General features: G+C 45.3%; 1 protein-coding gene across 1 annotated transcript; it reads left to right on the top strand.

Annotated features, from left to right (window-relative positions):
* The first annotated feature begins 1,372 nt into the window (after window positions 1-1,372).
* M6PR (mannose-6-phosphate receptor, cation dependent) lies at window positions 1,373-22,179 on the top strand. Its single transcript, XM_089690333.1, has 7 exons — window positions 1,373-1,629; window positions 8,326-8,478; window positions 11,733-11,899; window positions 12,771-12,880; window positions 14,344-14,474; window positions 20,649-20,775; window positions 21,302-22,179. The coding sequence occupies exons 2-7, from the start codon at window positions 8,327-8,329 to the stop codon at window positions 21,422-21,424; spliced, it is 810 nt and encodes a 269-aa protein (XP_089546459.1). The 5' UTR covers window positions 1,373-1,629; window position 8,326; the 3' UTR covers window positions 21,425-22,179.
* The last annotated feature ends 394 nt before the right edge of the window (window positions 22,180-22,573 follow it).

Below are 22,573 nucleotides of genomic sequence, written 5' to 3'. Positions count from 1 at the left end.
CTACGCACCAGTGCACAAAGCAAGGTCCATAAAGACATAGATGAGTGAGTTTGGGGTGGAGGAACTTGACTGGCCTGCACAGAGTCCTGATCTCAACCTGATAGAACACCTTTGGGATGAATCAGACTGGAGACTGCGAGCCAGGCCTTCTCGTCCAACATCAGTGCCTGACCTCACAAATGCGCTTCTAGAAGAATGGTCAGACATTCCCATAGACACACTCCTAAACCTTGTGGACGGCCTTCCCAGAAGAGTTGAAGTTGTTATAGCTGCAAAGGGTGGGCCAACTCAATATTGAACCCTATGGACTAAGACAGGGATGACATTAAAGTTCATGTAGGGAAATGTCATGGCTTTAGAAGCACTTTTAATGTAAACAGATGATGACCTGTAGGGGCTTCTGCGGCCGGATGACCTGTAGGGGCTTCTCTGGCCGGATGACCTGTAGGGGCTTCTGCGGCTGGATGACCTGTTGGGGCTTCTACGGCCGGATGACCTGTAGGGGCTTCTGTGGCCGGATGACCTGTAGGGGCTTCTCTGCCCAGATGACCTGTAGGGGCTTCTGCAGCCAGATGACCTGTAGGGGCTTCTGCGGCCGGATGACCTGTAGGGGCTTCTCTGGCCGGATGACCTGTAGGGGCTTCTCTGGCCGGATGACCTGTAGGGGCTTCTCTGGCCGGATGACCTGTAGGGGCTTCTGTGGCACTGCCTATGGGAAATGTTGGCTACCAAAGTTTGTTGACATTTCTCGGATGCTCACACTATTAGGACTGGACATGTTGGGTATCTATGTACTCGGTCCAACCTCATCTGTTATATTTAGCTGAAACCCCCCAGGGTCCTATATTGCATTGGTATGATCCAAACCAAGCTTTAGCGTATTTTCTACTAAAACTCTGCACTTGATAAACCATCGCACTGTGGATGTGATTGGACTATTGGAACCATTGTACTCTCCAGGGCTTCTCATTGCACAAAACAAACATATTTGTTCTCGGTCAGGGACTTGCTAAGCCAGTCCAGTGTAGAAGACAGACAACCTCAGAGGACGGCTGGCCATGGTGGCCCCTGCGTGTGTCTCGGGGAGGTTTGTTTTAGTTCCTCACTTCAGGTGACCTAACCATACCAGCAGGAAGAAATCACCTCTACAGAATGAAGAACTACAACTCCCATCATGCACTAAATCGCCGGTTACGTCATTGCGCAGCAGAGACCCTCCCCCCACCGCCCACGTGATAACACATGACAGTCCCGTGATACTCAACCAGGAAATTTGCTGACGGTGGGCGTGCTTATAGCTATAGCTGAGCGGCGATTGGTTTAGCGTCTATTCACCGCTCCAGGCCCGCCCACTCAGTGGTGACAGTCTGGCTTTTGCTTCCGGCTTCCGGCCTGGTAGGGAGAAGTGTGTAGAGGGGTGAATGGGAGGTGGAGGGAGCGGGTGAGCTCTGTGCTGGGAAGGGGCTGTGACATGCTCGTCCTTGGGGCTGTGTACATTGCAGTGTGAGGACAGTGCAGCTTCCAGCACACCCTCTGCACACTACTTCCAGATCAGCAGGGATATTCATCACCTCACACTAGAGGGCTTCCACCGACTTCCTCAGGGACCTCCAGGACAGACACAGCCAGGTAAAGTGTGTGCAGGGTCTGAGCTGACAGCCTCATAGAGTCCTTGTCCTGACTCCCTCTGGGGGGGAGGATGGTGCAGGGGGCATGCTCTGGGCTTCTGGTGAGTCACTGACCTGGAACAAGCATGCAGCCAGTGAGGTCTGAGTCATCCAAAACCTCTGACCTTCCTTCCTGCACCTCCTTCCAGGTCAGGTAATGCAGCCAGCATCAGGTGGACAGGCCTTGAGCCATCTTCATGAGGTCATACAATGTAATAGTGGGTTATGTCTGGGCCTGGGGGACACGGCTCCAGTCTCCATGGTAATGAATAGATGTAGACGGGTATATGCCATCCGTGTGATCATGTATACAGGTGGAAACCATTTGATGCACATGAGCCGTGTGCAGGGATTCTCCCCGTGTGTTTATACAAGTATGGCATGTTCCCAGCTCCAGACATTACTGTATGCTGTGCTGAGTCTCCTGGGAGCGGACATACACCTACAACGATGCTGGGCAGCCATGTGCATGAGGGCTTCAAGTGTACATATAGCCAAAACCGTTCCAAAGTTTTGAATAGAGTAGGAAAGGGGAAATCCTCTCTAAGGCCTAGTTTACACTTACAGCCCAAAGGACAGCTGTACCACAGTTGTACACATACCATGGCCGCCGTGCTGTCCAGGGGGTGTACGCGTGCCATGGCCGCCGTGCCGTCCAGGGGGTGTACGCGTGCCATGGCCGCCGTGCCGTCCGGGGGTGTACGCGTGCCATGGCCGCCGTGCCGTCCGGAGGTGTACGCGTGCCATGGCCGCCGTGCCGTCCGGGGGTGTACGCGTGCCATGGCCGCCGTGCCGTCCGGGGATGTACGCGTGCCATGGCCGCCGTGCCGTCCGGGGGTGTACGCGTGCCATGGCCGCCGTGCCGTCCGGGGGTGTACGCGTGCCATGGCCGCCGTGCCGTCCGGGGGTGTACGCGTGCCACGGCCGCCGTGCCGTCCGGGGGTGTACGCGTGCCACGGCCGCCGTGCCGTCCGGGGGTGTACGCGTGCCACGGCCGCCGTGCCGTCCGGGGGTGTACGCGTGCCACGGCCGCCGTGCCGTCCGGGGGTGTACGCGTGCCACGGCCGCCGTGCCGCCCGGGGGTGTACGCGTGCCACGGCCGCCGTGCCGCCCGGGGGTGTACGCGTGCCACGGCCGCCGTGCCGCCCGGGGGTGTACGCGTGCCACGGCCGCCGTGCCGCCCGGGGGTGTACGCGTGCCACGGCCGCCGTGCCGCCCGGGGGTGTACGCGTGCCACGGCCGCCGTGCCGCCCGGGGGTGTACGCGTGCCACGGCCGCCGTGCCGCCCGGGGGTGTACGCGTGCCACGGCCGCCGTGCCGCCCGGGGGTGTACGCGTGCCACGGCCGCCGTGCCGCCCGGGGGTGTACGCCTGCCACGGCCGCCGTGCCGCCCGGGGGGTGTACGCCTGCCACGGCCGCCGTGCCGTCGGGGGGTGTACGCCTGCCACGGCCGCCGTGCCGTCGGGGGGTGTACGCCTGCCACGGCCGCCGTGCCGTCGGGGGGTGTACGCCTGCCACGGCCGCCGTGCCGTCGGGGGGTGTACGCCTGCCACGGCCGCCGTGCCGCCCGGGGGTGTACGCGTGCCACGGCCGCCGTGCCGCCCGGGGGTGTACGCGTGCCACGGCTGCCCTGCTGTCCAGGATTCTTAACCTACTACAGCTGTGATGCTTGCATTATGGAATGGCAGAAATTCACACCCCACCTTGGTGTTCACCGGACTATATGACCCACCAAACAGTGGTAGCCTATATGTCCATGCAGGTTGGTCAGTGAAGTGATGTCTCAGGCCTGCTGGGTAGGTATGTATTAGAACATAGGCTCCCTGGCTGTCTGAATTGCAGTGAGCCTGGATTTTATACATTCATGCCAAGGTTTTAGGTTCACTTTATGGCCAGCATCCTGCTGCTGCTATTTACCTCCCGTCTGGGTGAGAATACATGGATAGCTGGTGATCAGCAGGCAGACTGTGAGAGGACCAACACAGGGTTCATTCTGTCTTGTAGAAAGTGGTGATCCCCTTGAAATAAACCCGCCAGTCATTGCACTGCCCCCTTGATTGTTCTGTGCACGGTTCTTCAGTGATCTTGATGTTTCTTGCTCTGTTCCCTCTGTCGTGAATATTCACAATCTGGCCGTCAGAGGCGTACTTCCGCTTTGCATTTTATGTGAACACATTTCCATGTCATGTGTCTGATTCCGGTTTAGGGAAGTAGGTTTATAAAGTGTTCATGTGATGTAAAACATGACTATTTTTATCATTTAAATGTTCATGGTGGTTGTCTGTAGCTTGTATTCTGACAGGGATAGGTCACCACTGGCATTCCCAAAAGATGTAAGAAACCAACAGAGAATTCCATCTTGGGGGGGCTCTGGCTTCTGATGGCCTGTGCTGCACCCATATGTTATAAGTTAAAGCTGGCCATACCCCCCTTAGATCCCTTTTGTTCAACAAAAGGAATCTAACAGATTTCTCCATCCACTCTAAACAGCACAGATGAACCAATCCTCAGCTGCAGCGTTTGAATACTTGAACAGTGACTGAATCTGACAGTTTTCTGCTTAATGCTTTCAATTCTTTTTACAAAACAGGTGCTTTATTGAAGCATAACGGCAGTACACAGTAGCAGTTTTTTAATCAAATAATTTTGGGCACAATGATGCCAACAAGGCCACCTCTGCTGCTTGTGGTCCGGGCATTTGTCTCTGGCTGCCCTACCTCTTGGTGCATCATCCAGCCACAGCAGCTGTCAGCCCCTCGTAGAGCTTTCCAGGCTGCTGGCACTGGGTCTGGACGGTGCATCTGTGTCTTCCACTCACACCAAAACGTCAGGATCTCATCCACTGAGGCTAAATACCCAGTGTGCATGGGGCCTATGGCAGCTGCTATACCTGCCCATCCAGTCCTGAGATATACATATCCAGCTTGGTGACCTGGCTTTTTTTTTTTTTTTCTACTGCAGTTAGAGCAGTACAGCTTGGTCACCAGCCTGCTGATTGGACAGTAAAGGAGCAGTAGCAGACTGACAAGCTCATCACTCTGCATACTCCTGTCAGCATGTGCGTTGTGAGCACATCTGTGCAGTACACCCAAGTAGACCACTGTGCTTCCCCTCCCTCTCCCAGTCAGAGTTCTGCTGTATGGCAGATTACAAGAGGCTAATACCAATGTATGTACTTGCTCTAGTTTCATTTGTAAATATATACAGAGTTAATGATTTTTGTAATTTTATAGGTGACTGCATTAGGGCCAATGTTGATTGGCTTTTGCTTTGAAACTGCTTCTCTCCCTATACAAGTCTATGGGATTGCAAAAGCTGGTCAGCTGGACCTGCCATGAATTCAGAATGCTCTCAGCTGATGCTCGTTGAAGCACATAACACTGGGTTTGTCTGTCTGGTTTTCAGCTTTAAGCTGGGGTGTGTAGACCACCAGTGTGGTGCAGCAGTGTGATGGCCGGAGACTGCTGGTAAAATTGCCAATTGTAGATTGTTTTTTGAATCTAATCTGTATTCACTGTTCACCCTAAAAGCCTCGTTGGCTCCTGTTTTGTTATTGTAATCGGGAAGTGGTGCCGTGGAGGTAGTTTCTTCCCAGTCTCCACCAACCTATTTTGCAAATTATAGAGAGCGTCGTGTGCTGATTCCCCCCCCCCCCCCCCCCCAGAACACTTTTGAAAGGACTGTATGATAGCAATGGGTTTTTTGTGCGTTGAGGTGCATGGCTCTAAGTTAGGCAGCCCCTTTCAAATAAATGGGCTGTAATGTACCCCAGCATCTGAAAATTTCAGGCCTACAGCATTTCTTGCAGTATACTGCACTGCACACTGGAGAGAAAATAGAAGTTAAACAGCCTGATCATTGGTGCCAGTGGATGCAATTCTAACTGGATACAAAGAAACACAAACAGAGGGCACACCAGCCTAGTGCATTATCAGAAAAATGTATTGGAAGGATAAGAAGTAAGTATCGTACTCACAAGCGACATACAGGTCAAAGGCACATCACACTAACAGCGGTGTCCAATCCACGCTGCATACAAGTCCTCTTCCTCAGAGCCAACAAACTGAGAGTCTGTACCTTTTCTTCAAGAGAGGTACAGACTCTGTTGGCTCTGAGGAAGAGGCCAAGTCCTCGAAACGCGTTAGCCTGTTGGAAGTACCATTTATGGACTTGTATGAAGCGTGGATTGGACACCGCTGACTAGTGTAATGTGCCTTTGACCTGTATGTCACTTGTGAGTATGATACTTCTTATCCTTCCAATAAATATTTTTTCCAATAATACACTTGGCTGGTGCGCCCTCTGTTTGTGTTTCTTTGTATCCAGTGACATTGGACTACTCTGGTCCGTTGAGGACAGCAAGGAGTGCATTTTCTAGGACATCTGAGATGTTACTATAACCCTAGCCGAGTCCATCCCTATGTGCAGGAGTACAGAGTTTGCTGTGTTTTCGATGCGATCCTAACTCCCAGCATTGGTGTGGTAATACTATTAACCCCCTCCCCACAGACACACATTAGCAATTCAGGGGTATTGAAATCTACCCAGCAGCATTGGTTGTCAGTGGTAATTACGTGATTACATGCTCCCACACCGCTCTCACTTCCCCCAACAGGGCCGGGACTATACTTGTACTGTCAGGCTGTGATCACTTCACCTGACAGTACAGTCTTTTAGCTCATTGGGTGCTGGACAGGTGCCATCCCAGAAAACAGCAGGCTGCCCATGTGTTGGGCCCCGGAGGTATAGGCGAAGCTTATGAATTGACATGACAGTTTGTTATTTATGTAAACAGCCTTGTAGCATGGATCTGCTGGAAAGCTGTTCTCCGTTTTTTGCACATCCATCTTCTGGTGCGGTGAAAGCACGGGGTACATTGCACTCAGCAGTCGGGTGTTATATTGTAATCGGACTCCCAGTGTTTTCCATACTTGTCGTCAGAGATAAGAAATAGACACATCTGTGTATAGTAAATAGGAGTGAAGCCTTTTAATGACAGGCCTCCTGAGATGAAAATTACATACTGACGGAGTGTTCCTTTAGAAGCAGGGGTTACTTAACAGCACCAGTTCTGAATAATAAGATTTTCGTGCTGTGTATGTAGGTCGGTAAAGCTCGGCTCTCTGATAAATGTCAGTTCCTCTTCCCTGACATGTGTCTGAGTCCTGGCTGGAAATCAGGAAGTGTCTGGCTGTTTACACGGTTGGGTCTGTTTGCACTGTTACCAGCATACCTCTTCAGGGGTTCCAGCAATACCTGCTTTGCCTGTTTGTAATCTAGCTTGAGCAAACCATACTGCTGACATACTAGGTGACCTAAAAATGGTAAACTGAAACGGAAGTCTTATTCATACCAGGGCATGCTGCCTGCTGCGTCCGGCTTGTGTAAACTGCATTCAGAACATGCTTTATGTCTGTTCACTCATTTGTAGTGTGAGTGCTACGCTGTACAAATATGGGTGGAAAATGTGCATTTTATTTTTTTCTTAAGAGCCTGCAGAGCGTTGCACCCACGATCATCAGATCATGTTTGCAAAGTCAAGCTCCTGCGCACACTGCCTGAAGCTCTCTGTCCCTACCTCTGTATGGGCAGGCAGTCCCTGAGCTGTAAGCAGAACTATGAGCATGCTGATCAGTGCACCCACAGTTCATTCATCTGCCGCAGTGGCAGGTGGGAATTGTAGTTTTTTCATTCAGATTCCTGCTGACTTTAAAGGAGAACTCCGAACAAAATTTTTATTGTCCCATGCAGTGGGTCTGTGTCCGCACTGCATGGGTTAACTGCTCGTTTTGTCCAGGGGCACAAGGAAACACTATACTAAACATTTCCTCCAGAAAACGGCTCTCCCCCACGTCCAGAGATGGACTGTAGTGTGAGCTGAATTAATAGGACATAAGGTAAAATGCCTTGTCTATGCTTTGGCTGATACTGCCCTGCGCAGCCCAAAGCATATGGTGTGAATGGACCCCTGAAATATTTACTGTTATGGCCCCCATTGAGTGGAATTTTTGCTATCTTAGCATTGCAGGCGCTGCAAAATAGCTTTTTACTCAAACGTGTCTTTGGGCCACATCTGTATTCTGGATGATATCCAGTGTAGAAAATCTAGATCTCTTGTATACAGCAGTAGTAGGATCTCTACGTTTACATTCAGCATTCTGAGAGCTAGTGACACATGATACGATATGGCTTGTACATTCTGCTTATTACATGCTGTAGCTCAGTGGTTCTCAACCTGTGGGTTGCGACCCCTTTGGGGGTCGAATGACCCTTTCACAGGGGTCCCCTAAGACCATCAGAAAGCACATATTTCCGATGTGTAAAGAGCAGCTACTGTGTAGAAAGCAGCTGCTGTGTTGAAAGCAGATACTCTGTTAAAAGCAGCTACTGTGTTGAAAGCAGCAGTATTGGAGGTAAAACGACACTCATGAATTATAATTACTGGGTAAATAATTTTATGGTTGGGGGTCACCACAACATGAGGAACTGTATTAAAGGGTCACCGCATTAGGAAGGTTGAGAACCACTGCTGTAGCTGGTGATTCACACACCAACATCTGATCCAGCATGGAGTTTACAGGTAACTAGCTATTCCTAATTAATGTACTTTCTGTTTGCCTAGCACCCAATTAACTTCTTCTTTTTTGTTTGTTTCCAGGATGTATGCACAGTTGTGGTGTGTCTGCATAGTTGTTGTATCAGCCCTTGCTGATGACCAGCTTGTGAATGACTGTATCCTGACCGGTGGAGACAAGAAGTCGGCAGCAGAACAAGCTCTCCACCAAAGACTGGCTCCTCTGAAGAATATGAGGTAATCATGCAGGAATATGGACTATTTGATGAATCTACCTGAATATGTAAAAGCAATGTCTGTGAACTAACCAAACTGTAAATTTCACCTGCATTGGGGAGTGTTGGTTGGCATGAGGTTTCTGTGTGCAACACCAGTCTGTTCTTTCCTCTGTGGTATATTGTCCTAATGACTTTTACCTATGGAGGTTGATTTACAGAGGCAAGTAGGCTTTTACTTTGATTTGGAATTTTCATCTCATAAGGGTATTTTGCCTTTGCTTCGTGAATAAGGTGAGGATCTGCTCACTTCCTCATCTAATGGTATGCAAGCAAAAATAGTTTATTTTCCTTTGCTGTGATTGGGTATCCTTGGTAAAGTGCAATAGAAAAGAGCAGGGCGCCAGATGAATGTGCGATAAAAACAACAATACTTTGATGTAGCACACTTACATCGGAACAACCTGTGAACAGCTCAATAGATCAAGATGGTGTGCAAATACAGCTCTCTCCCATGAGGATGAATGGACATCCACTGTGAGACAGGGTTCCGCTCCTTGGTGTGGACTTTGATCAGCTGACGGGGATCCGCTCGTGGATGGATGCCAGCTACGTGTCTCCCCTCTACTACCACCAACAGACACTAGTATGACAGGCACCAATGAGTGACAGATGGGTTGGCTGCGATGCGTTTCTGAGGTTCCACCTCCTTTATCAAGCTTGTCCGCCCAAGGGGGAGAAGGAGCATTTATAGGCCACATTTCCTGTGCTTCTCTGTCCAGGCTTGTCGGGTGCACTACATGGCAGATATACGTAGATGACTATTGTCTCCTACTGCCACTATTTCCTTTTGAGATAAATGTTACCTGAATAGACCAGCTCTATATCAGCAATAAATAGCCAGCTGTATTTAGGAACAAGTTGGCCCACTTCTGGTTCCTGGTTCAGATTGTAAGGGAAGAGTTAAATGGTGAGATCTCTCATATTCAGGTACTACTTTATAAAGCCTAGTTCACATGTGTACTAAAGGGTACTTCCGTGGAGGGCTGTGTTTACACACAGAGATGCACTGGTGTCCTGTGCATCTCCATGCTGGCAGTCTCATTGATGTTGAAAGAAAAACAAAAAGAGGGCGCAGCGGCCTAGTGCATTATCTTAAAAAAAATATTTAATGAAAGAATTAAAAGTAGGTATCATACTCACAATAGACATATAAAACACAAGCACATCACAATGACCAGCGGTGTTCAATCCATATAACATCTGAGTCCACATCAATGGAACCCCGGATGACCAATTGGCTAATGCGTTTCGAGGACTCAGCCTCTTCCTCAGAGCCAACACTCAGAGTTTGCACTATTGATGTCAACTGGGATGCAGCAGCTGCATGGACACAGCCACTGCTCCCACTGTGATATCCATGTGGGTGCGGCTGCAGCATCTGTGTCTCTGCACTCGCTGTGTCCCTGCACTCGCTGTGTCCCAATTGACAGATTGCCTGCATGCGGATGCATGGAACACATGTGCAGGTAAACATGGCCCTCCATGAGTATACACTTTAGTATGTCCTGTGTGAACAAAGCCTTACTGTTTCCATGTGTAGCTGTGTGTGAGTACATACTAGAAGAGTTGGGGGTTGTAGCCAGTAGTTTTATGTGGGGTTCTTGGCCAATCTTCAGCCTGTGGGTACCCAGCCTTAGGATTAGGCAGTTACCTGAGAGTTGGCATGTGCTGCAAAGTTTAGGTCCGGTTCAGTAGATAAGCTAGACCATGCAGTTCCTGAAATCTCATTGGAAATGTATTTTACAATGACCATAAATCCGTTCTCTTTAGCTCATCTGCATATGTACTGTATGTGCCATAGGCTCCTCTCTGTACTGTCTGCTGTGCTCTCACAATTCTCTTTTATTCACTTCAAAATGGAAACCTCTACAACCAGACAGATGGCTGGAGCATGTGCTTTGAGAGGGGGCTAGTGCCAGAGGAATTTCTTTTGCCTTGTACTGGACAACATGGCTGTAAAGATACTTTAATTTTCCATTTATTCTGCCCCCACTTACTTACACCATATAAAATTAAACAAATACTCCAGGGTACAGGCTGTTTTTAAGACCCCCACTACAGTTAAAGCAGTACAGAATAGACCTTCTTTATTGACGTGAACAGTTCTGTCATTTCTCCTATACTGCACTGGAAGAATGTAAATTGGTTACTGTAGACAAATTGGACATTCTTTCCTTGGACACTTTTTTTTATATATATATATATATATATAGTATATGAAGCATTGTGCTGCCTTTTTTTTCTTTGCATGTCAGCTTTTTCCCCTGGCACTACATCTCAGGGACAAGAAGCTGAGCGATACCTTGGTTCAACACATTCATGGAATGCTGCTTGACAGTTGAACATACTTATGATGTTCTGCAGTTCATTCATATCTGTGTCGCATTGGCCCCTATGTATTTAGTCTATGTTGGAGAACTTTAAATATGAGAACCAGATAGACTGAGCTGTGATGTGGCCTGCCTGGTGGGATTATAGTGATCATTCATAAATCCTAAAGCAAGGGAGAAAAGCTTTCATTAATATCAACCCACAAGAATGATTGCATTTCAGTGAACATTGAATGGAATATGTTCTCATTATGTTTGGTATAAGCTTTTATTAGCATTAAAGGGTACGTTCACCTTTCATAACATGTTACACGTTACTCCCATATTCAAGGTGTAACATGTAACCTGTTATGAAAGCACCGGCTCCCACTCCCCCACTTTCACAGCTAGCGGGGGATCTTCTCCCCTCTCACTAGCTGTCAGATTTTTAAAAAATGTGGTTGTGCAGTGCTCTACCCGCCCAACCACATCACTCATTCACTGTGATCTGTGAATGAGAAACTACAAGTCAAAACAACCTTAGTGGCTGTCAGCTTGTAGTGCTTAATGAACTACCAGGGTGCTGTGGAGTGCTGTGGTAGTTCATTGATTCTTTCTGTCAGTATATCTGCCTGTCCTTCCATCCCGCACGGGCAAGGGGACATACTGACAGGTCTTCAGGAGACCTGCATGGCACCAGCGATCTGCTGATACAATGGTTTACAGGCTCCTGCAGGCAAAAAAATAATAAATGCATTTTTTTTTTTACCTGTAAAGAAATGTGCATTTTTATTATTTTTGTAAACTTATCCTTTAATATATGACCAAGCTTGTTAAAATGTCAGCTTGTGGCATGCTCAGAAGTACTGGCACTACTTAACAGATTGTAACTTGCTGCATCTAGTTTCCAGGTCAGCGTTAAGAATGGTGAAGATTCCTACATGTACAAGTTTGTAGTGTGTGGCCGAGTTGATTCCAGCACACCCTCAAATGCAGGACTGGTACAATCCAAAACGGGCTCAGCAGATACCGTGATTGGTCGCATCAATGACACCCACATCATCAGTGGAAGTAAGACTTTTTTTCTATTTGAATGCAATGAGCAGTCATTAATATCAACTGAAAATTAGCAACTTCATACAACTGCATCCTTTATCGTATTGTCCACTGTAGGGTAGATCTGGCAATGTCAGTTGTCTCGCCTTTGTCATATGATCTTTTCTGTAGCGCTGTCTGCTACAAACCTGCTTGTGAGATTCCTTCATAAATTCCCTTCATGTTCCACTATCTAATATAGAATAGATCTGCAGCATGTCAGCAATTTCACAATCATGTTAACCTCTTCCCATCTGTAATCTGTAGAGAAACATTTTCCTGTACTATATGACATGATGGGGAGATATCATTCTATGTTCCCTATTTGATAGCTAGCAGTGTACACAAGAGCCCACTGATCTCCATCAGTGTTGATCTGGTCTCTAATGATTGAGGAGTAATCATTGTGCGTGTGTTCGTTCTCATTATAGGAATCCCTTTGCCCCCGGTCACCAGAACCAGTGTCCCGTTGGAAAATTTCCCCTCCTGTTACTGTCTTGGGGACAACCCAAAGTTTGGGATTTTCTTTTGCTATCACTTTCAATGACAAATAGGGTGAATCTCCCTAAGGGGCACAGACAGCTATAAAAGCCTGACAGGTGTTCTAATCCATCTTCACTCTGTCCAAAACCAGAAAAATAGTTTGGCCTTTAGTTATATTTTAAAGGTAATGTAAAAACTATTGGGTATGGAAAATAGGTATAGAATTATAAGTTAGCAGTTAGAGTAATAAGGAAGTGGTTAAGGGCAACTGCTCACAGTTTATGTGCTTTTGTTTTAAAACTACAGGTTATCTACAAGGAACAAATCTATATCTTTAACATTTTATCTTTTGTTTGTGCTCTAGCGGATTGGATCATGCTATTCTACAAATCTGGAGACAAGTATGACAATCACTGTGATAAAGAATCAAGGCAGGCCATGGTCATGATATCCTGCAACAAGAACACCCTGGGGGTATGCTGTTCAGTGATGTTTGAAGGATAGGATCTGTTTTGTTTTTGTTTTTTGTTTTTTTTAAATGGTCAGTGGCAATCAAGCCAATCGTCTAGTGGTGGTCAGGAGCAAATTTGTTGAATAACACAATGGCTGTTTATAAACTGATACCACTTAGTATTTGGGTTTGTTGGCTGGACTGTCAGTAGCATACAAAACAGAAGAACTGCTGCAGGTAAGTGCAGGAACTTAGGGCAGGGACGCACTCTGCGTTCTTGTATGTTTCCTATGCAGTTCTGTGCAATGTAATTTCAGCATATTCGTTTTGAATGGGCTGAAATCACACTGCACCAATGGTAATGCATGCACTACTTTCATCACTTGTCATTAACTTGTTGACACCAGCTGTTGATCGCAATTGCAGTGATTTTTAAATGTAGTGCGGGAAACACGTTCTGGTGTAAACTGGCCCTTAGAGTTGCATGTCTGTAGGAGCTTCCTGCAGGTACGGCTGAAATTACATGGGTTATGACAGACAAAGCTCTGAAACTCCCAGGTTGAGTCAGCGCTTGATTTGGGCAAGAGACAGAAAAGGACAGGTAGGCTTTGGCAGTCTTAAAAATCACCAGAGTATTGCCTTCACAGTGGCCCAGCATTCAGCTTTATAGGCAGAGTTCCTAAAGCTACTGGAGGTTTAGGTGTCTGCACTTTATGCTTACAGCAGTTTTTATTTAATTTTAAATAACTTTGGCTGTAAATGTTGTGTGTCCTGTTTTTTATTTACATATACTGTTTTTCTGTATCCTTGGTCCCTTCTTGCCCTGCTTACCAAATCCTTCATGCTATTGGACCCTCAATGGTGGCAATCATACATTGCCATTACTTTTTTTATATAAAGAACATATACTGTACAAAGGTGGTGCAGAGCTTGACAGTCAGGGTTACATACAACACGCTTGTTTTATTCCTGCCTAAGACTCGGTTCACACTAGCCAACTCCAAATTGGCACAAATTTCACTGCGATGTGACTTTGATGTGACTTTTACACTCTGTGGAACTGAAATCATATCAAAGTCGGATCAAAGCAGCACAGGAACCTTTTTCTGAAGTCGCAGTGACTTTAGTAGTGTCAGTTGGACCTGCTGTCATAGAGATGCATGGCATTTCACATGTCCTGCAGCTTTGAGTCTCATAAATCAGATTCTGAGTCGCAGGAATGTGAACCGAGCCTAAAGGTTGATTCTTCTTGGTGGGGACATCTCCTGAGTGTTGATACATAAACAATTTCCAGCTTGAGAACTAAAATTTTTATTCTTTTTTAACTGCTTTATGTAACAGAAAAAATGATAGATACGTTATGATAAGTGTTTGTATCCCAGTGATGATTCTAAATTTTTATACGAAAGTAAAAATCCCTTGTAGTTTAATTTGCTACTGCAATAAATAGTAGCATAATCTGAATGTATGTTCTCTTCACTTGTAGGCTGGATTTACGATAATTAGCGAGGAGAGGAACAAAACAAACAATTGTTTCTATCTGTTTGAGATGGACAGTAGTGTCGCTTGTCCAGCGGAGGAATCCCATCTCAGTGTGGGCTCCATTCTTCTCATTGTGTAAGTACCAAGATAAAGAACAGGTATAACAAAATGTTTATGGATTCTAAATTACCTGTGTACTACTAGTGATTTGTTTCAGAGCATTGTAAGCGGTGAAGATGACTTGGGATTGTAAATGAGCATCGCCTCAATAACACGCTTAAAAAGAGAGAAAATGTTAACTAACCAGCAACCAGTTCAATTTGGGCATGTACCAATTTATTGCATGCACATGACATGGTACAGACCACAAAGAGGTCACCTAGGGATAACCAAAGTGAGTCCTGACAATACCTAATGCTGGATTTTTTTATGTTGTAGGTAATGACAGGTGAAGAGAGAATAACAGAAATTAGAACGGGGAGGGGTGGGGAGATTCTCCTGGTTACCTGACTTGTAGATATGGACAGTGGGGGCTGGGGAATTGGTTATGTCAGAAGGGTGAAGGAAGAAGAGGAACAGTACAAAAGGACTAGCATGGCAGGGGGAGCCAGGCATCCCATCTGCTGAGAAGGAAAAGGGAGTTGGGGAGGGGTGCACACTATGGTTGGGGCAAGGTATTATAGGGAAGGGAAAAAGAATTTAGGAGAGATATTAAAGGATTGTTGGGTTAGGTGTTACTAGGTATGGAAACCACCTGGGAGGGGAAACCGGATAGGAGTTGCTTGTAATCCTATCTGAAGGTAAAGTCTATCCTGCAAAACCAGGTAGTTCACAATTGTGGAATCGGACAGAAGGGGGCGCCCCCTTCTGTCCATTTTTCCCTCCTGCAGAGTACTGCTTCGCTCTATGGGGAGCTGCCTTCGCCTACCATACTCTGCCTAGGATCCCTGGATTATAGACTTTTATGTCTTGTTTGTCATTTTTCATCATATTATCATTACTATCGGTTTTACTATTGTTATATTTTTATTTCTTCCTTTTTTTTTTTTTTAATTCACATTGATCATCAACCATATTAAGATGTTTATGTGTGTGGTCCCCTCCCAGCACTGCTTTGTTCTTCTTCTTCTTCTTCTCTTCTTTTTTTTTTCTATATCCACAATTGTGGAATCCATACCCTTGAGGGAGCTGATTAGATCCTCCATAATACAGACAATTATTATAAAACACTTAAAGTTGAAGTGTCTCACTATTTTAAACCTCCTTTTTATGATTTGTGATTTGATATACATCAAATTTATTTATTTATTTTTTAAATTGTGAAAATGCTACTATCACACTTCAGTTTTCTGTGCTGATATACACAAGACAAGAGTTCTTATAGACACATCCACATCCAGTAATTACCCCCCCCCCCCCCATTGTAAGTGTTCTCAGAGATCTGTATTGCAAAAGAAGGGGCTGTCCGACAAGATGTATTACTGGGTGCTGATTACTGAGTGTACTAGGTCTCTCTATGATGCCTATGTGACTGCACAGTCATCATTACAAATGCTGCACAACTGCTGTAACAGAAAAGTGGAGGTAAGATTGTGGAGACTGAGCTCATTACTGTTGTCCATTCTCTGTTTGAGAGTAGAGGGTTGTCCCAGAAGTTCACGGCATGGAAGGAGTGACCACACAGACATGAAATGTTATCACTGTGCACCAAGCCACTCTTCCAGATGTTCAGTGCTGAAAGTGGCACATGTGTGCTATACAGTTTTTGTGCGCTCCTTCAAACAGTTGGCACCCCTGTAGTCTATTGGAGAGTGGAAGAAAGCGGCTTAGAGTGTTCCATCACAGGGCAAGGTGCCTCTCCTCAGGTTTTTATTGCTGTTCACATTCCTACTGAGAAGATTCTCCCCCACTATTGGACCTGGTGACTGCTGTAACTGTGAATGAAAGTGACAAAACATTTTTGTTGTCACAGGAACAGGATGTGAGGAAAAATCTGCCGGCAGGGGCACCTCTTCTGGTGACAACAGTTTTAAGAGGGGATATCCTCTAGTTTTGAAGAGATCTCCTCTAAATTCCTTTTTGTGTTGCTGAGACAGACAGGAAAGGAAAATCTATCTGATGGAACTTGGACAGAGGATATATACCTGACAGGGATCCAACCCGTTCCCTGCTCTATCCAAAACTAAGAAAAGGTTTGGTTTTACATTGTATTTAAATAGTCAGCAGGGTAAGCTGGACAGGCCACCCATCTGCTGCCTAGATAGGGCCACAAAATAGTAATGTGATACTAACTGTTTATTTTAGGAGGTAATACCTGCTTTGTGCAACAATATTGCATAGAAAGGTCGCTTTCTTCATCTTTTGGCAGTCCCCTGCTGGCGCTGGCAGCTTTTCCCTCCTACAGGTTCCTCCTGTAGCAAGCCTGATGCTAAGGAGGCACCTGTTCATGTGCTCTCTCTTGAGCTGGGTGTGACGAAACGCGATGCCTGACCCCTGCCCTTCTCACCAACTCATGACAAAGAATCAGCCAATCTCACACACCACGCTATCACTTGCGTAACAATGCCACTCTCAGTTGCACTGGCACAAAGATTTTCCAGCTTGCGGGACCACAATCTGTGCCAGCAGCCTGAGAGCGATTTGTCACTGGATTAGGTTAATTAGCAATTAACCCTTCAAACTCCAAACTGCCACCAGATAGCTTTGGGCCTATCAACCCTTCACAATGTTAGCAAAAACAAATGTGAATAATAAATGTCTGTAACACACACTGTCACCACAGACAGGTATATTCAGAGGATTATTCTATACAGTACTCTGATTATTATATATACACTCTTCAAGAGACAGATTCTTTAGTTTGCATTAAAAGCTTTAGAGACCATTTTAACACTTCTCACAATAGGGTTCTCTCATTCTGGGAGGATGTCATATGACGTCCTCCCATTCTCACCGCGCATGCGCGGCTCAGGGAGCGCGTGGCGATCGGCGGTGCGCTGTGTCCCTCGGAAACAGCGGATTACTGATCTACGGAAAGAGCCGAAGATGTTGGCTCGGTCATGTGATCAGCTGTGTCCAATCACAGCTGATCACATGTAAACAGGGAAATGCCGGTTATTGACATTTCTCTCCTCTCGAGCTGTCACACTGACAGCTCGAGAGGAGAGCCGGTAATCAGCATTCCGTGGAGGGGACATGTACACAGATCATCAGAGCACTGATGATCAGTGTGCCCTGATGATCAGTGTGGCCCCAGAAGTGCCACCTGTCAGTGTCCATCAGTGCCAGCTGTCAGTGCTGAACAGTGCCAGTGCCACATATCAGTGCCTACCAGTACACATCAGTGCCCATCTGAGCTGCCTTTCAGTGCCACCTATTAGTGCCATATATCAGTGCTGCCTTTCAGTGTCCATCAGTGATGCCTGTCAATGCCCATCAGTGCCACCTATCAGTGCCCATCACTGCAGCCTCATTAGTGCACATTAGTGAAGGAGAAAAATCACTTATTTACAAAACTTTATAGCAAAAACTAAGAAGAAAAAAATTTTTTTTTTCAAAATTTTCAGTGGTTTTTGGTTTAGGAAAAAATAAAAAACCCAGAGGTGATTAAATACCACCAAAATAAAGCTCTGTCACAAAAAAAGATGATAAAAAATGTCATATGGGTACAGTGTTGCATGATCACGCAATTGGCATTCAAAGTACGACAGCTGGAAATTGGCCTGGGCAGGAAGGGGGTATAAATGCCCTGTAGGCTTGTGGTTAATGAAAAGGTCAAATGGTGCAATTAAAATATTTCCAGAAAAGGATGTTACAAAGACCTAAAGAGAACAACAGTAACGCAACAGAGAAATATAAAAGGAGGTGAAAATGGAGAGTACTTGCAAAGTCCTGGTGTTAGCAGAGTCCAATTGTCCAAGCAAAAACGTTTCCATTGCTCTCTTGGGTGTTGCTTGGTTGATGTTAAAAGGAGAGCTTCCTTAAGAAGACCTGTCAGTCCCTTTTCTGTAATGTCAAGTCCTAAATCCAGTTTTATACTAATATCAATAACTTCCAATAGGTGCAGGTTGTATTCTAGAAACTGGCAGATTATTATTCAGAATTTTATTTCGTATCTAGGGATAGCAAACACCACATACCTGCCGCATACCTTTGATGGGTCTGTCACCTAGGATGGAGGAGACGGCTTTCTCCCCTTTCCTATGTGCTAACATAGTCATGTATGGCCTTGAATTGTTCGGTATGATATTCCCCATCCAAATCTATACCTAATATTATTGTGTGCTGTGGCCACTAGATTTTATGAATTGTGTGTGGAATTGTTAAGTTGTGGAATAGACATTTTATGGCACGCTCTGCATTCCTAGAGCTTTAACTGCCTTACACATCATGTCTGACAGGCTTGACTGAGCTATATTGTTTTATGATAGGTCAGAAGGAAGACTTTTTCATGGTTTGTGGAAACAGACATCCTGCAGACCTCAATTAATGTTTTACAGCTCTGACCAGCTCTCTTTGCTGCATTCTGTTGTCCCTGATTGAGATAAGAGGCTTTTGAAGTTTCTTGGAAGTTTTAAGGCTACAAATTCCATAGTTTGCAGGAGGAGGGATCACTGCTTATGAAAACAAAATGGCTGAGACCTTAACATGGCTGTCGCCTACAGCTTTCATGTCCCTATTGCTCACAATCATTACACCAGGCTGTGTGCGTCCATAGAAACATCCTGTGCTGGTAAGCCACACCCCCACCCCCTCTGAAAGCAGGAAGTGGGAGCGGTGCTGGAGCTGTGAGATGGAGCCATGTAAGTGTTTAGGGACAGAGGGCGGTAGGACAGAGAGTTGGGTGTTCTTTACCTTAATGCTGGGACTGCATTAAGATAAAAATGTTTAGACTTTAGTGCTACTTTAAGTTCATATAATTTATCATCATAGAATCAATTGAGACCTCGCCTACAAATTGCACTGAATGCAGCAGAATAAAAACGCCTAATTAATTGTTCTTGCATGGCAAGACCACTTACTGTTATCTCACATATATATTCTTATTATAGCCAAATTTACCACCCTAACTCCTCCCACAGTTTTTACACTACATAGACAGTAATATACCGAAACGTGCGGATTGTTCCCGATTGGTGTGCTATTTGTGGAACGTTTCGCCGAATGGTTCACGAAATATCGGCGTTTTTGTGGTGAAATTGGTCCCATGGGAATGAATGGCGGAATGTGCAAAACTAGAGTGGGAGCTGACAAAAGCTAGAGTGTGAGCTGAAAAATCAGGACATGATTTCTAACCTGCCATCACTCCCTCATTTGCAAGCCCACCTACACAAATCAAAACGTTCAGCTATCCCTGCTGCCACTAAAAATGTCCACGGCTAAGCCATAGTCCTGACAGTTTTCACAATATGACCATTTGTTTGCAACTCACGCCACCCATTGACATTCATTGAAACTCCACTCTAGCCATCTCAAATTTGAAGGGCAATTTCTAAACTGCGACTGTGCCTTAATTTTTAATATTTCAGAGACATACTATGCATCAAAATGTAGGTCTGGGTTTTGTGATTCTCACAATATAAAGCTCTTCGGTGTAGGATTTATAATTTTTCTACTACAACCGTTTGAAGATGGCAGCCGCCAGTGAAGTGAGCAAGTTGGAGCAGTTTGTTTTTAACCTCTCTTCTCTGCCCTTGCTGTAGAATGCGTTGCTATAGGAACCCAGGTGTGTGAGCAGGCAGCAGAATGACAAGCCACTCCACCCAGTTACTCCGCCCACTCCAGTTGCAGACTACTGGTGGAGGCAAGAACACTTCACACAATTTCCCCAGAAATTGTAGCTTTTCTAGTTTTCTATTTGTAATCCTTTTTGTCTGGACATCAAAGGGATGTATTGTTTATTAGAGGACATTGTTTAACATTTCATAACTGGGATGTTTCGATCAACAACTCAGGCAGAATCTTGATAGTTATACTGGGAGAATAGTGTCTGTGCTCCTGCTGAGCCCTTGTATTGTAACTTCAGACTTCTCTTCAAGGTTGGCAGAGGTTTGTGTGTGTTAGAAATTGGAAATATCGAAGGGGAAGCATGCAGATAGGCAACTAGCATTTTCAGGAGAGAGGTAAGCAATGGAGGCTTCCATGTTCAGTTTTAAAGTGCAGGCACTCTAATAGCCTTTTCACAATCTTGATAGAACTGTAAAATCTGAATATCAGCCAGAGATTCCTTCATTTGTCCATTATATATGGTAGTCAATGTGTGATGGGTAAAGATGTAGTATTTAACACTTCGGCTCTTCACTTTCTCAGGTTTGCAGTGTTAGTTGCAGTTTATATCATCGGTGGATTCCTTTATAAGCGTTTTGTCGTTGGAGCTAAAGGGATAGAACAGTTCCCCAACATCACTTTTTGGCAAGAGTTTGGCAACCTGGTAGCGGTAAGTATAATATTCCACAGATGTCGGCTGATTCTGAAGAGCAGTGATTGTAAATGTGAAGTTTTATATGCAGTTTTGTGTATGAGGATGGAAATGTATAAGAAATTGTCATTATTGTGTATGATAAAGACAGATCTGTGGAGTTGGGTTTCAACCACTTCTTCCAAGCTGCCTATTGGGCCCCTTTCACTTCGGAAACTGTTATGATCAACAGGGGATTTGTGTGCTGATTAGAGTAGAGCTAGTGGATGACAGGTCTGTGTCTGCTCAGTTTATGCTGAGCGGACACAAAGTGCCTGCTGTGCTCTATTGACCAGCGGGTGTAAATGGGCTCTGCTATCTGTTTACACCCGACTGCCCTAGATAGAAGAAGACAGATCCCCTTCTGAGATGGATGAATGGATAGATAATTAACAATTTATTTATTTTTTTGGTTAATTGGATTTTAGGTAGGGGGGTATAGCCACGATCACATTTTGTCAAGGTGAGGTGCATCAAAACAAATCTATTTATTCATTTCTCTTAGGACGGCTGTGACTTTGTGTGCCGATCTCGGCCCCGGTCTTCAGAAACCGCCTACCGCGGAGTTGGAGATGATCAGCTTGGAGAAGAGCCAGAAGAAAGAGATGACCACTTACTACCTATGTGAAATCCAGATCCCGTACAACATCCCCTGATGTGCTACAAATGGAAGAAACCACACTTTCTACCACACATTCTTCCCTGCTGCTTAGAACCTCTTTTGTTTCTTAAAGCTTTTCTGCTTCCTTGTGGGCATCGTTTCCCACAGCCCTTACGTGGTGAAAATGCTGCCACAATATTGTCCTGGGAAGAGACTTTAAATGGCTTGTGTTTGAGAGTATAGCCAAAGTGGCTAGTACTCCTAAGAATCTTGGTTCTTACATCCTGATTTAATGGAAGGAGCATTGTCTCCTCCTGTTCTGCTGCGGTATTGGCCTTAAAACCAAAAACGGACATACTCAGGTTAAGTCATAGGATGGAAAAGAGGGAGATGTTTGGAAAGATCCTGAATGGATCATACCTGTGGGCCGGGACAGGATCAGGAAAGATTGTTTGGCTGGGTTATATGACCCACATCACTTCTAGATTATTGTAATACATACTGAGCTCCAAATATCATAGGCCCCATCTGCCACTTTTCGTTCTAAAAAACCAATGTGTTTATCTGACATTCAATTTTATATATCTATTTCATATTTCTTGCAGCAGCTGAAACACCATCTCATCTTCCTGCTTTGCCTTCTATTGCTTTTCCTATAGCTATTTTTTTTTGTTCTTTACCTTTTTATGGGTGTTTCTATATTGTGTGACTACTGGCAGATTTTTCTGGAATTTTTTTTTTTTACAAAAAAAGTAAAACAAGAAAAAAAAATCTAAATTTAATTTTTGTGTTTTGTGTTTTTTTTACTTTCTAATTAAGTTTATCTAATCAGCATAGGACCTTTGATGGTATATTGGTCATAGCATATATCGCCAGCACACCACAGATTTTCAAAATAACCTCCAAACATTTTATCAAAGTGATTTTTGTTTTTTTTCTTCCCCCATGGCTTGTGTATCCCATCCTAGCAGGAATCTTCGATCTCCTGCTAAGATTGGCTTTTGGACAAAAGACACCAGGATCTGAATACACATCAGCACTGTGACATCTGTTTTCAGCTTCACCTATTCACACCTAGGTGTTTTAATGCATGCACATCAACTCATACAGAGATTAGCTATTGTTTTAAATGGTTCACATTTGGGCAAAAAAATCAATGTACATGTGTTATAACTG

The sequence above is a fragment of the Staurois parvus genome, unplaced genomic scaffold, assembly GCF_062004578.1.
Source record: "Staurois parvus isolate SC_StPar_1 unplaced genomic scaffold, SC_StPar_1.0 ptg000525l, whole genome shotgun sequence".
Taxonomy (NCBI): domain Eukaryota; kingdom Metazoa; phylum Chordata; class Amphibia; order Anura; family Ranidae; genus Staurois; species Staurois parvus.
The sequence above is the reverse complement of the archived record's forward strand: the minus strand, read 5'-3'. Positions and strand labels throughout refer to the sequence as shown.